Source organism: Pipistrellus hanaki (genome assembly GCF_964339955.1).
Source record: "Pipistrellus hanaki genome assembly, chromosome: 1".
NCBI lineage: Eukaryota > Metazoa > Chordata > Mammalia > Chiroptera > Vespertilionidae > Pipistrellus > Pipistrellus hanaki.
Window position 1 is genome coordinate 40,641,682 of NC_140503.1, and position 15,932 is coordinate 40,657,613.

Sequence of the window (15,932 nt, forward strand, 5' to 3'; positions counted from 1 at the left end):
AGAGGAAATCTGTTTTAACCCCTTTCTTAAAAATATGCTTCTGGCCTGGCCGGTGTCAGTAGTTGAGAGTCAACCCATGAAACAAGGAGGTCACTATTCAATTTCCAGTCAAGACACATGCCAGGGTTTTGGACTAGATCCACAGTGGGGGGTGCAGGAGGCACCTGATAAATGATTCTGTCTCATCATTTATGTTTCTTTCTCTCTCTCCCTCTCCCTCCCTCTCTGAAATCAATAAAAAGATGTATTTTTAAAAAAATTTTAAGTGTGTGTGTGTGTACACACAAGTATGTATGTATCCTGTACTCCTCCATCAGGCTCCAAATTGGACTACATGCTCTCTAGGCCTGTACACAATTATGGTCATACCAGGATTTCACGTATCCTGGTAATTCCCTGGTCTCTCTTCCATAGTGGATCCTATTTCCTTAGTCTCACTTCTTTGTTGGTTTTCTCTTTTTAGAAGGGTATTTCTACCCTTTGTACTTCCCATAACACATTCTCCATTTTTTTTTTATTTCTTACATTGTCTAAAAAGATCTTTACTTCCCCATTATTTAATAACCAAAATTGACTCAGTATAAAATTCTAGACAGGAAAACATGTTCCATTTGAATTTTGAAGGCCTTTCCTCAATGTCCTCTGGCTTCCAGTGTTGCTGTTAAGAAGCCTAGCACACCACCATTCTGATCCCCAATACTTCATGGTCACCTGTATATCCCTCTCAGGAAGCTTACAGAAGCTTCTCTTTATGTGCTCTGACATTTTACAATGTGTCATGTGGTTTGTGGTGGGGTTGGTGTTTTTTTGTTTTTTTTCCCGTTTTTTTCTTCTTCAATTGTTTGAAGTGATAATTGCTGAGTCTTAACTTTAGAGATGTGTTCTTTAGTTCTGGCAAGTTTTCTTAACTTCCTTAGACTTTTTTCCTATCCTCTTTCTCTTCTGCCTATTATAATGCTTCTTGAATTATTTCCTGATAAATCGATTATAAATTGAAAATATTTAAGTGCATTCAATACACCTAACCTATTGAACATCATAGCTTAGCCACATCTACCTAAACATGCTCAGAATACAATATCCAAAAAACACTGACAACAGGGTACACAGAAGAGGATTTGATTGTTTACCCTGGTGATGGCAGGCCTGACTGGGAGCTGTAGCTCACTGCAGTTGCCCAGGATTGAGAACATATCTTAACTGCATATTGCTAACCTGAGAGAAGATCAATGTATATGCCTTTAGCACCATCGTAAAGTCAAACCATCCTAACTCAGGAGCTCTCTGTTTTTAGATATTGGCCTTCTTAGATTGATTCTCTACTTTTTTCCCACTCTATTTTTTCCCTAGCATTTTTTTTATTTATTTATTTTTTTTAAATAAATTTTTATTGTTCATATTATTACAAGTGTTCCTTTCCCCCCCCTTCCCACCCCACCCTCTGCCCTTTCCCCCCTCCCCATTGTCCTCATCCATAGGTGCACAGTTTATATGTTCAGTCTCTTCCCACATTTCCCTCTCCCCTTTTCCCCAAGAATCATCAGTTCACTCCCCTTCCATACCTCTGATTCTACAATATTATATTCAACAGTTAATATTGTTCATCAGATTTTTTTTTTTAATTTCCTTGGTTTTTTGATTCACTTGTTGATAGTTACGTATTTGTTGTTCATAATTTTTATCTTTATTTACTTTCTCTTCTGAAAGAACCCCCTTCAGCAATTCATATAATTCTGGTTTGGTGGTGATGAACTCCTTTAGCTTTTTTTTATTAGTAAAGCTCTTTATCTGACCTTCGATTCTGAGTGATAGCTTTGCTGGGTAGAGTATTTTTGGCTGTAGGTTCTTGCTATTCATCACCTTGAATATTTCTTGCCATTCCCGTCTGGCCTGCATGGTTTCTGTTGAGAAATCAGCTGACAATCGTATAGGTGCTCCTTTATAGGTAACCACCTGCTTAGCTCTTGCTGCTTTTAATATTCACTCTTTGTCCTTTGCTCTTGGAATCTTAATTATGATTTGTCTTGGTGTGGTCCTCTTTGGATTCCTCTTATTTGGAGTTCTGTGTGCTTCCTGGACTTGTAAGTCCAATTCTTTCCCCAGGTGGGGGAAGTTTTCTATCACTATTTCTTTCAGTATGTTTTCGATATCTTGCTCTCTCTCATCTTCTGGGACCCCCATGATTCTGATGTTGGATCGTTTGAAGTTGTCCCAGAGGTTTCTTACATTATCTTCAATTTTCTGGATTCTCTTGCCTTCTAGCTTCTGCAGAGGAGTGTCTTCTGGCTCTTTATGTTCCAAATCTTTGACTTGATTCTTGCGATCTTCTATTCTGTTTTTAGGACTCTGTAGAATATTTTTTATTTCAGACAATGTATTCTTTATTTCTTGTTGATCCCTTAGCATTTCTTGTTGATCCCTTTTCATATCCTCATAGGTCTCATTTATTTTATCGGCCTTTTCTAGGAGTCTCTTGAAAAACCCTATAAGTGTGGTTTTGAACTCTATATCCAGTCGCTTTTTGTCCTCCATTTCTTTCGTTTGTGATCTATTTGGTTTAGGCATTTTCGCAGGCAGCTTTTCTGATGGGGCGGGGTTTCAGGGTGGAGCCTACAGCCTTGGCTTCCGTCAGCCCCGCCCTATGCGACTCCTGAGACTCAGGGTCCTTCAGTACTTGTTGCAAGCGCCTCTGAGAGAAAGGTGCCCTCGATTTTCGCCTGCTACCAAACAGTGTAAGCTCTCCCGCAATGGGCCCGAAACTGGGGTTCAGTTCAGTTGGAAGTGGAGTTGGAGGTGGCGTTCAGAGCAGTCTGGAGCCTGTCTCCTTCCCGCCAGGGCAGTCCTACGGCACAGCCGGCCGGCCCTTCTCTGCGCGCTGTGTGCGCGCCTCTGGGACCTCCTTTCGCTGCTTCCCCGAGTACCGCCTTACAGCCCAGCTCCCTCTGGATGAGCCTGGGTCCCCAGGGTCTGGCCTAGAACGGGGGTTCAGAGCAGTTGGGGGCCCAGCACAGTCCGAGTGTTTATCTCCTTCCCGCTAGGGAACGCCAGCCAGGCACTCGGCCTCCCTCCTCTCCGGCTCCGTCCTCTCCGCACGCGCCGCGTGTCTCCGTACCTTGGGCTTTTACAGCTCCTCCGCGCTTCCTTCTGGTTTTCTCCTTGCTTCTCGTTGTAGAATTTCCAGTCAGTTGACTTTCCTGTAGTTCTGGGTAATGTCCATTTTATATTTTAGTTGTATTTTATTGAAATTGTTGCGTGCGGCTGCGGCTAGGTGTCTACCCGAGCAGCCATCTTGGATTCTCCTTCCCTAGCATTTTTTTTATCTCTTGTCTTTTAGCTCTATTTTCTGAAAGATCTCATCTTTATCTTCTAACTCGTCTATTAAATTTTTAACTTCCATAAGCTTTTCTGTTTGCTGCAAATTTCTTTTTAATTTTCCCTACATCTCATTATTTTTGATGAATGTAGTATCTTCTTTTCTGAGGATATAAATTATACACTGTTGTTTTCTTATCTCTGCACTGTCTCTATAACCTGAGTTCTTTTTGCTATTTGCTTTTATCTCTACCTTTCATGCTAACATTTCCCTCAAATGAGAATCACTTGGCTGGTGTATCTCAGTGGTTGAGCATCAACCTATGAATCAGGAGGTCAGGTAAGAGCACATAAGGGGGTTGCAGGCTCGATCCCCAGTGGGGGGCATGCAGGAGGGGCCAATCAGTGATTCTCTCTCATCATTAATGTTTCTGTCTTTCTCTTTTCCTCTCTGAAATCAATTTATATATATATATATATATGTATATATATATATATATATATATATATATATATATATGTATGTTTTAAAATCATTAAAATGAGAGAACTTTGGATTTACATTTATACCTAACAGTATGACACTGAAAGATGATTAGAAGGTCTGTGTGAGTGAGCAAACCAGGGTATTTATTCTAAAATAGGACAGGAACCTTGCTATTTTGAGGATACCTTTTGTCTGATCACTTTTGATAGAAATGAATCCTCCAATCTCTTTCTTTGGCAATATAAGGTTGGCTTCCAATGTTCTCAAGGCAGAGTAGGTGAATGGGAAGAGAGTGGGGGGGAGGGGTGTGTGTGTGTGCTTATAATTCAATAAGACATTTCACATAATCTCCTCTGCAGAAACATAAAATTTTACCAACACACACACACATATATACACACATGTATGAGAGAGTGCTATTCCAATTAAGAGTCAGAAAACATAGTCTTAGAAAGACAAATACAAGTCAATAGTCAAGCAATATTAAGTATTAGTAGACAAACTGCTTTTACAATTAAATAGAAAGTGCCAGTTTTATTGTTTCATTAGTTATGACCTTACATTATTAAAGGTCATATTGAAATTGTGATTAAGAATTAGATACTTCCTGTAAAACAACATAATTACTCTCATTCACACACCCTACTGCCATGGTTTAAAGAATTAGTCATAAAGCAGACTATATTCTGAATCTTTATCCAGTATCAATTTATAATGAATTATACACCAAAATGAATTCTAAACATAGACAAAATGGGCACTTAACAATGTCATAATATCTCATTTATACTTTTACTTTCTACCTACAAAAGCAAAGAAATAAAAAATGCTAAAATTGCATAGAGTAAAGCCTGTACTACAGTACTTCAAAAATATTTAATTCATTATTTTCAAAGCCAGATTCTTCAACCAATGAAACTGACTTGACTTATAGGTCATTCTTTTTTTTAAATAATATATTCTATTGATTTTTTACAGAGAGGAAGGGCGAGGGATAGAGAGCTAGAAATATCTTATGAGAGAGAAACATCGACCAGTTGCCTCCTGCACACCCCCTACCAGTGATGTGCCCACAACCAATGCACATGCCCTTGACTGGAATCGAACCTGGGACCCTTCAGTCCGCAGACTGACACTCTATCCACTGAGCCAAACCAGTTTTGGCTGTGGATCATTCTTAATCCTCTCCACTGGAAATAGTTAAAAGCAGATATTAGATTAGCCATTTGTCAACAATACCGAGTTCAACCAGAAAACCTAGTTAGGCAGTCTCTACTTAAAGCAACAAATCAAGTTGGTTATATCTCCATAATCTTGTTCCACCCAATTTATCTTCTTTTTCCCCAATATGACTGAAAAATGACCTATAGTTCCTACACCTCTAGCTGATCGTACTCCTCCGTTCCTGGTCTATTCCAACATAGTGATGGCATTTAGCTCCCACAGAATGACAAAATATGCAGATTCCATTCTCCTTCAAGCAAAGTATAAACCTAACATTCCAATGACATGGCATCAGTATTTGATAATTTAACCATTCCTATTTATGTACTGCCCCATCTCATGAAACATAGATATAGCCCTTAGAAAAGCTCCTTCTAGATAACTTAAACACTAAAAAATAACTCACTAAGAACATTTAAAAATTTTAATGAAATATTTTTTCTAATAAAAAAGTTTAAAGTTTTTTAAATTAGAGTTTAAAATTCTAACACACTGCCAACCATATTGTCCAGAGGGAGAAAAATATGACTTTTATTTCAGTAAAAAGCTGCTCTGCAAACAGATGTTCAATAAATAATTTTTGGATCAATGCACAGGTTCTAAATGAGTACGCAGACACAAGGAATATAAGAATAAACAATGAACACACATAAAGATATGCTAGTCTAATTGACTAAATTGACTAAATCACAATCTTTCAAGGTCTATTTTCTCACTTCAGAAAATAAGAAATTAACTAGAGGTTCTCAAGTTCCTTAAAATTTCAAAATTCTATAGTGCTATAACTATTAAATTAACTCTTTTCATTCTTCTACTCTTCCATAAAGAAATACAAACAATCCAACTAAACAGTGGAATCTTTCTATATTAGCAATGTTTTCAATGAAAGTTTTAAGCATCATTTACTTGGGTTAATAGAGTAAAAATAATGATAAACCTAATATATATTAAAAGCTTACACTATGACAATTACATAATGATTATCTTATTTAAACCTCACAAGAACCAGAATTTATTTTTATTTCCATTGTATGTATTTAAAAAAAAAAACAAAACAAAAAAAAAAAACTCTGACATATGGATAGGAAAAACCAAATCACTTTTCAAATAAAATCTAGAATTAAAAAATAATAAGCAGGGCTTTAATGAATTTTAAGTCCATCAAATTATAAAATTGAGTATTCTTTCCCAACTGCCCCAACCAAAAACAGACAAAACAGCATATTTACAATTAAAGTGTCAACAAGACAAGAAGCAATTAAAGAAATAGAATATTCTATGTGAAAGCCCCAAAAGAGGAAGAGACAAATATTAAAACAAAAAGTGAGAGAGAAAATGCATTCTATGCTCAGGGGTGGGTAATCTTTTTCTGCCAAAGGCTATTTGGATATTTGTAACATAATTCTCAGGCCATACAAAATTATCAACTTAAAAATCAACCTGCTAATCCTAATAAAAGGCTAATGTGCAAATTGTCCCCTTGGGAGTTCAACTGACCAGGAATTCAACTGCTCACTATGACACGCGAAAGGCCCCAACTGGCAGCTGGGGGAAGGCAGGCCCTGGCAGACAGCCAGAAGGCCCCGATTGGAACTGTTTGCTGGTCAGGCCTAGGGATCCTACCCATGCACAAATTTTGGGACTCCAGTCCTTTATAATAAAAGCTTAACATGCTAAGTGTCTGGTTGTCCGGTCAACCAATCAAAGCATAATATGCTAATGATATGCTAAGGTTGCTCAACCACTCACTATGACTTCCACTGACCACTAGGGGGCAGACAGTTGACCAGTCGACCAATCACTATGACGTGAACTGACCACAAGGGAGCAGGCAACTGGTAGGTTAGCTTGTTGCTGGGGTCCAACCAATTGGGACTGAGCAAGACAGGCCAGGCACACGCTGGAGCCCTCTCGTCCCTCCCCAGCCCCCACTGTGTGTCTCGGCCTGACCTGCTCCCTCCTGCAATCCAGGACCCCTCAGTGGATGTCAGAGAGCCAGTTTTGGCCTGATCCCATATGCACTGGTGCACGAATTCTATATTTATATAAAAGGCTAATATGGTAAGTGTCCTTCCCTCCGCCCAGGTAATAATGTTAAGTAACAATGCACGGCTTTCTCTCCCTAACAATAACTAGCCTCCTTGCAGTTTCTTCAGCCCAGAAACACTTTACACTGTAATCAAGTGCTTATAAAGTGTTTTCCTGTGCCTCATCTCATTGGATCTTCACAAAAGTCCTGGAGTAGGTAGATAAAAGACTCGGTGGAATCCTATTTTATTAGCTGGAAAACAAAAATTTAAAAAGTTGAGAAACGTGACACAACTGAAAAGAAATGGGTGGACTTGAAAATGACTTCAGGTTTTCTCACTGCACAGTATATGGTCAAACACTACTGCAGTTAAATTTTTTACCCTTTGTTCTCCCTGGGTGATCTACAATAATAATCTGCTTCGTGTTGATATTTATTGCTGTGTTGCTGACAATTACCTGAAAGAGAAGTTGAGGTGCTTCACTGGGCAGGAAAAAAATTAGCTAAATCAGAAAACAGGTCTAATTAATAAGAACGTTTGTTCTTTATAAAAGGCTAAGTTGATTTGTTCATGCACAATACATACAAAGCTCTTGGGGTTTCAATCTGTCATTGTCAACCGTGAATTTGGTTGACATTTCTATTATAGAGAAAGGGAGAATAGTGATATTAAAATATTCTTCTAATTAATTTCCTTTCAATGTGCACAAATTCATGCACTGGGCCACTAGTATTTTATATTTGGTCCAACATTTTTTAACTCATCTCTAATGCCTTGGCAGGGCCAAATCAAATGATTTCATGGGCCATATAAGGGCCGGACCTTTCCCACCCCTGCTATAGCTAAACAAACTCTTTAAATCAAAGCCTTCAATCTGGATCCCAGAAAGAGATCAAGGAAAGCCCTAGAGGAAAGTATCAAGAAAACTATTTGAGTAACAGGTGTAACTTACTCAATGTTACAGAGCTAGACTCAGAGTCAGATGCAATGCTGTAGAGTACTAACAATGACACACACACTATTAGATAATTTGAAAATTATAATTAGATAATTTGATGTCTTTGGGGAATGGTAAGATCATAACGTAAAACAGAACTTTAGAAATCTTGTCCAACTCTCCATCTGTAACCTCCTGAATTGATGGTCTCTGGGCCTCTGCTGAAACACTTCTAAGAGTTCACAGCCTAATTTTATATTACCCTACATTACTGAAAAGGCTGTGAATCAAAATTTCCCCTTTCACCCAATGATTCTAAAAGGTTATCCTGTTTATGTACCACAGAGTCTGTTTTTAAAATGTGTTAAGAGGGCTCTTTTCCTTCAATTGACTTGGTTTCTAGACCCCCTTCCACCATAGTCATGGTTCTCTGAGCATCATGGGGTAGTCCATCCTACTCAGAATGAATTAAATAATCCAGATGGTGGTCTGTCTAATCTTGAATACAGCAGTATTACTTCCTTATTATGAACACAGTATCTCTACCTATGTAACCTAACAAGGCATTCACATTTCAGGGTGATTGGCTTGTTTTACTTGGGCAAGGGGAAGGATGCAGTACGTTTCAGCAGGGAATGGGAGTAGCAACTGTTGTTCAATCATACTGTTGTTCATAAAATACTGTAGTTAAACTAAAAGCTTTACTTTTTTCCCACATAAACGGCTATTAAGTTAAACCTCCTCATTCTTGAATATATTTTTTTTAATTTAAGAGAACTTTATATTTAGTACTGTTAAACATTTTTTTCTAGTTCACCATTTACTTGAGTTATCATTTATTACACCCTCTATTACAGCACTTAATCATCTGGTGTTGTAAATTGTTGATTTTTCTAGTCTATCTCCTTCCCCTATTTTGAGCTTTTCAAGGGCAAGTACTTATCTCTGTATCACCTAAGCTAAATATAGTACATGGCACCTAGTAAATGACCAAGAGATGTTGATGAATTAACTCCCCTTGATTCAGTTATCTGACATTTTTCCCAGTTTTGTACCATCTACAAAACCTAAGAGTTTAACCTCTTAAATATTCATACAAGTAATCCTTAAAACTTGGAATATAACAAGGTCAAGGTAATACCGCCCCGTGGCACATCACAAGAGATTTCCCTCCACTTAACAATAAACGCTTAAGGTTATAAAAAAGATTGTTTAACTACTTAAGATTCAGGTGACTCCTTTTCCCCAGGATTCCCCAATCCTTTTTATTTTTTTAAAGAACTTAAAAAAAAAATTTTTTTTAATTAATTCTCACCCGAGGATATATTTCCATTGATTTTTACAGAGTTAAAGAGAGAGTGAAAGACAGAGAGAAACATAATTATGAGAGAAATATATTGATTGGTTACCTCCCCCACCCAGGTAAAGAGGAGCCTGCAACTGAGGTGTACATGCCTTAACACGTATTGAACCAGGGACCCCTCACTTGGTAGGTTGACGCTCTACCCACTGAGCCAAATCGGCTATGATATGATTCTCCAATCTTAAAAACTGTCTAGAGCAGTGTTTTTCAACCTTTTTTGGGCAAAGGCACACTTGTTTCATGAAAAAAATCACGAGGCACACCACCATTAGAAAATGTTAAAAAATTTAACTCTGTGCCTATATTGACTATATATAAAGTAATTCTCTTGAATAGGAATCAAATAAACACAAAGAAAGTATTTTATAATTACTTTATTATGAAATATTAAGTAAACAAAATAGTGAAAAATTATAAAATTCTTGTCTTGTCTGCACCTACGGCACACCAGGCAACATCTCGCGGCACACTAGTGTGCCGCGGAACAGCGGTTGAAAAACGCTGGTCTAGAGTACACCAGAAAAACAACTAAGTTGATCATATTTCAGTTTTAATTTACAGATTTCAGAGAAAAACAAGTTTAAAAAAATACATACACAATGCTCTAAAAAGCCCTAGGAATGATTCTTCACAAACTATAGAAAAATATTAAAAATTAAAAAATAGGTTTCAGGAAAAAGTTGAAATCTTGCAATGACAGATTCTTTATATTCTTTCAAATTCCATCAGAAACCTATTAATAATACTAGAGGGTGTGTGTGTGTGTCCCTCAGCCCAGCCTGCACCCTTTCCAATCTGGGACCCCCTCAAGGGATGTTTTGGCTAGGGTTGTCCCCAGCAAAGGAGGAAGCCAAGCTTTCCACCTGCCCTGGCTGGCCTAGGTCTCCATTCAAGGCTACAAAGTTTCAATTATAGAAGGTGAATAAACTCCAACAGAAATGGCTGCCTCCACTGAACAAGCAGAAGGCTTGGCTCCGCTCCAGGCTACAAAGTTTCAATTGTAGAAGGTAAATAAATTCCAGGTACCAGAGCCTCCACTTGGGTCACCAGGGGGCGTGGCTGGCCTGCAAACCATCACAGGCCCCTCGCTCAGACCGCCCATGCCCCAACGGAACCCTCACCCTGATCCGGGAAACCCTTCAGGGCAAACCAGCTGGCCCCCACCCATGCACCAGGCCTCTATCCTATCTAATAAAAGAGTAATATGCAGATTGACCATCACTCCAACACACAATAGCTACCCCCATGTGAACACAAGATGGCCAGCAGGGAGGGCAGTTGAGAGGGACCAGGCCTGCAAGGAAGGGCAGTTGGAGGCAATCAACCCTGCAGGGGAGGGCAGTTAGGGGTAACCAGGCTGACGAGAGGAGGGAAGTTGGGGGCAAATAGGCCGGCAGGGGAGCAGTTAGACATCAATCAGGCTGGCATGGGAATGGTTAGGGGGTGATCAGGCTGGCAGGCAGAATCAGTTAGGGGCAATCAGGAAGGCAGGCAGGCAAGCAGTTGGGAGCCAGCAGTCCTGGATTGTGAGAGGGATCCCAGATTGGAGAGGGTGCAGGCTGGCCTGAGGGACCCCTCCCCCCACAATGCACGAATTTCATTCACCAGGCCTCTAGTGTGTGTGTGTGTGTGTGTGTGTGTGTGTATGTATATATACATATATATATATATATACACATATATACATATACATATATACATACATACATATATATATATATATATATATATATATATATATATATATATATGCCCAGCAACAGAACTGGTTGACCAGTTGCTATGACATGCACTGACCACCAGGGGGCAGATGCTCAACGCAGGAGTTGCCCCCCCCCCCCCGTCAGTGCATTCCCACAGTGGGAGCGCCAATGCTCGGCTGACCAGAATGAGCAGCACACCCACAGTAGGAGTAGCCACTCAGAGGGCGGGCCCACAGCTACTTGGCTGACCAGAATGAACAGTGCTCCCACAGCTGGAAATCCTACAGGCAACACACCCCACCAGTGCACAAATCCATGCACTGGACCTCTAGTTAATTATAAATAAGAGAAACAACTTCACAACAAAAAATGCCTTATTCCACATAAAGTAAAATTGCCAAACTACTACAAAACTTACACAGATCATAATCATCAGAACAGCATTATGATTAATATTTACATGCAAAGTTTTTATAGTGAAATCAAGTTTAAGAAAATGCCCATATCCTCTTTAGAAAAATTTCACTAATGTACATAAAAAATACATTTCAAGATGAGAAGCATAAAAATGTACTACACAATCTTCCTGAAATTAATAGAAAGGGAAGATGAACTACTCACAAACTTCTGGCACAAAAAACTCTTTAACAGCATACATTTTAATACTCCCCAAATAGGAAGGAAGGAAGGAAGGAAGGAAGGAAGGAAGGAAGGAAGGAAGGAAGGAAGGAAGGAAGGAAGATAAGAAGGAGCTATGCCAAAGTTACTGACAAAGAGTGATTTTTTTTTTAGAATTATATATATATATATGTTTTACATTTTTTATTAAATTATCTGTGTACATATTTTAACATTGCCCCCCCCCCCCATTCATACCCTCCCTCCCCAGAGTTTTGTGTCCATTGGTTGTACTTATATGCATGTATACAAGTCCTTTGGTTGATCTATTATCTCCCCCAGATCTCCCTACCCTCCCCACTGTAATTTGACAGTCTGCTTGTTGCTTTATTGTCTCTATATCTATCTTTTGGTTCATCAGTTTATAATGTTCTTTATTATCCATAAATGAGTGAGATCATATGGTGTTTCTCTTTCACTGAGTGGCTTATTTCAAGAGTGATTTTTTTTTAAAAGCACAAAAATAGAAGAGATGTTTAACTGTAATGTCTAAAGGGCAATTTGTAAATTAGCCAACAAAAAGAAATATAATTATCTTAAGAGTATTTTAGCTTTTCTTGCCATTAAAAAGTGAAATGAAAAATGAGCTTATTATAATCAATCAAAAAGGCCAAACTTTTTTCAATGCCATTCCTTAAACATAGAACTAATCAAATTCCACATCATTTCTCCAAATACTAAAAAGCAGCCAATGTTCTTAAAAGTAGAAATTCAATTCTTTAATTCCTAAATCTAGAAGGCATAATTTTCCATTGGAGGATAAAAAATGTAGAGATAGGTTCTGGGACAGAGAAACAATACCTTTCTCTGAATCCTAAAATGAAATAAATGCAAGCATATTGCCTAGTATGGAAGAAATACCACAAAAAAGGCCTTTTAAAAATCTGTTCAATCAACTCCTATTCAATTCCCAAAGTTTCCCTAGTAACAAAACCGCAGTATTTTTTTAATTAATTAATTTGAGAAAAACATCAATTTGCTACTCCATTTATTTATGAATTCATTAGCTTCTTGTATCGGCTTTGACCAGGAATCAAACCAATAAAAGCCTTGGCATATGGGAATGACACTCTAACCAACTAAGAACCCAGCCAGGGCCCAACTGCAGTATTTTTCCAGAAAATATAATTGAGGTTATATTTTTTAAACTTCAAATTTTACTTATTTTAACATAGTTACCTGCTTAGCCATCATCAATCAAAATCCCAAAATAAAACCTACTACTAAGAAGTAATCTTACGTAGCTTCGCATGAAAGAGCTCCAATTTATATAATAGAATAACCTACATCAGCATTTTCCAAATTAGGTTCATAATGCTAATAGATATTCAGAGAAATAGGATTCTGTGACAAAACAAATTCAAGAAATTCAAGATTTATAACTCCCTGCCATGCCCTCCCTTCTCAAATCATATTAACATATTAAAGGTCACAAGAAGTCTAGCAGAAAAATGTTAACTTTAGATCTAACATTTTGCAAATTTATTAAGCCACAAAACCCTTCATTATTATGTCTGTTTTCAACTCATTTCTTAGCACTTCACAAAAATAATTAGGGGAAAAAATTATAAGATCTTCAAGTTTTTCAGGAGTTCCACTTTATGCCTGTTGTTCTAGCAAAATTATTAAAAGCACTCTTCTTCTACTTGTTTTTCCTCATTTTTATTATTAAGGTATTATGTGTGTACATACCTTACCAAACCCCCCCCCCTCTTCTTCCACTCTTAACAGTGTCCCAGTTTAGATGTTAAATTATATGGTTACCCTAAAATTAATACTATAGCCCAGTCGGCATGGCTCAGTCGTTGAACACTAACCTATGAACCAGGAGGTCATTATTTCAATTCCTGTCAGGGCACATGTCCTGGTTGCAGGCTCCATCCCCAGTTTAGGGTGTGCAGGAGGCAGCTAATCAATGATTCTCTTTCATCTGATGTTTCTAACTCTCTCTCTCCTTTCTTCTCTGAAGTAAATAAAAAATATATACATACATACATACATACTTACTATAAAACTAAACACATATTATTTAACATGTGAACTACCTTTACCAAATGTTACTGCATGTAGTTAAAATGATATGTAAACGATAAATCATTGTTTTCCCAAACTTCTGAAAGAATTTTCCACCAGCAATCCTACATACAGTTTCAAAATACTCGACTACTTAATTCTCACTAACTGAACTCACAAACCAAAGAGATTTTAGATAGTAAAAGATATCTGTATTTGCCTAATTTTTTAAGAGTATGTTATACCTAATTGAAACATAAAAACAACTCTTGAGGACATTAAAGCAATCCATGAAAGATGTTTAAAACACATTTTTAAAAAATTATTCCAGGTCTTAATTGTGAGAGTTCCCCAGAATGCTTGACTGTTTTTCACTCAAGCTCAGGCTTCCTGAGTGACTTCATCTATCCCAGGGCTTCAAAATGCCATTTCTAAAGTCCTAACGGCAAATTTTTATTTCCAGCTCAAGTCTTTGTCTCCTGAATTACAATTGCACTTCTACTAAACACCTCTATGTCCCAGAAGTACTCAATATATTCAAACCTAACATATCAAATTTCTCTCAAAACTTCCAGCCACCTAACCAGTTGATCAAGCCAGAAACTTCACCACCACCTTCTCTTTCACTCACATCTATTTATCAAGTCAAGTCAATCCTACCTCCTTGAAATGCCCAAGCCCCTACTATCCCTTTAATTCCGACTATCTTGATCTCTTCCCTAGAAGCCTGCAAGGGACTCAAATGTTCTTCCTGTCTCCAATATCATTCTCCAAGTCAATTCTCCATACTAGTGATCTTTCTAAAATATATACCTGATCATGATTACTCAACTGCACTCAGGATATAAAGGCAAACTTCTTAGCATGGCCTATGACAGTGGTCGGCAAACTCATTAGTCAACAGAGTGGCAAACGGCAGCTGGTGAGTCGCAGTTTGCAGACCACTGGCCTAAGATATAATACACAACCCAGTCTCAGCCACTGCCACTAACTCTCTTAACTAGCTCTCCATGCTCCAGGATTTTTACATACATGATGCTATTTTAGCAAGTAACTCTTCTCATTACCAACCCAACCTTTTTCTAGCTAACTCCAACTCATTCAGGTCTCAGCCGAGATGCCATCACCTTTGGGAAAGCTTCATTTGTTTCTTCCCTACCTCTACATTTCCTGAAATTTGGAAAGAATTTGGAACTTTTCATTCTTTGAGGGTTAATAATAAAAGTATTTAAATTATGCTGAGAAGACTCTGGGCAGAATTATATAATGTCCTTATTTTGGGAAGACATTAGTTTTTTTCAGAAGCAAAAAAATCAATAAAATATATTTTTAAAAATAGATATTTAAAAAAATATTCTATTGATTTTCTACAGAGAGGAAGGGGGAGAGAGAGAGAGTCAGAAACATCAATGAGAGAGAAACACAATGACTACCAAGCAATTCAATTTGGTGCCACTGCTGTATTAACTCATGCTAATGTGCAAGGCAGCTTTACCCCTCATTGCTTTTGCACCAACAGTACAAATGTCTTAAAATATGTGGTAAGAGCTAATAAAATCTGAAGAAATTATTGGCTAAAATTAATTATGGAACACACCTGTATGGATTTTTTTTATTCACCCAAACTAGGAGGCAACTGCTAATAATATCTTGGTATTATTATGAAAATTGTTTTTGAAAGACCCCTTAGGATCAACAGGGGTCCACAAACCATATTTTGTTAACAGCTAGACTAGAGGAAAGAAATTCAGAAAACAGTAAGATAAGGCATAACTCAAAGGCTGATGGCCTAGAGGAGGGAATAAGGGGTAAAAAACAGGAAAAAAGAGTCCTTACAAGGGACTGTAGAAGATCCTAGGTTTGGCAGGCAGATTTCAAAACTGATATTTCCTCGGGAGGCGCCACAGTACAGCTCTCCCAATGGGCCTGTAAATAGCCCAGCCTTGTCCACATAGGGCCCCAGGCAGTTGGCAGGCAACCTGTTCTACAACCAGTCTATAAAGAGAACTAATTATAGGGGAGGAAAAAATGAGATTTTGGTTATCTTAAGCAATAATATACCCAGCATATTTGACTCTGGAGCAGATCCTTTTTTTTTTTTTTTAACTGTTTTAGATTTACAGACATTGAGAGTTCCCACATACTCCACACCCAATATTCCCAACTAACATTTTACATTAACATG

The 15,932-nt window shown here is 37.9% G+C and overlaps 1 protein-coding gene across 5 annotated transcripts in view; it reads right to left on the reverse strand.

Moving 5' to 3' along the window:
* PIAS1 (protein inhibitor of activated STAT 1) overlaps nt 1–15,932 on the reverse strand; it is a 103,323-nt gene that overhangs the window by 75,484 nt on the left and 11,907 nt on the right. The window contains exon 1 of one of the 5 annotated variants that reach the window (XM_084886960.1): nt 1,131–1,208. The exons of the other annotated variants lie outside the window; for them this stretch is intronic. Coding sequence (XP_084743086.1) covers nt 1,131–1,193 — 63 coding nt within the window. The 5' untranslated portion in view covers nt 1,194–1,208. Of the gene's footprint in view, nt 1–1,130; nt 1,209–15,932 lie in introns of those variants that run through there. 5 annotated transcript variants of the gene reach the window in all.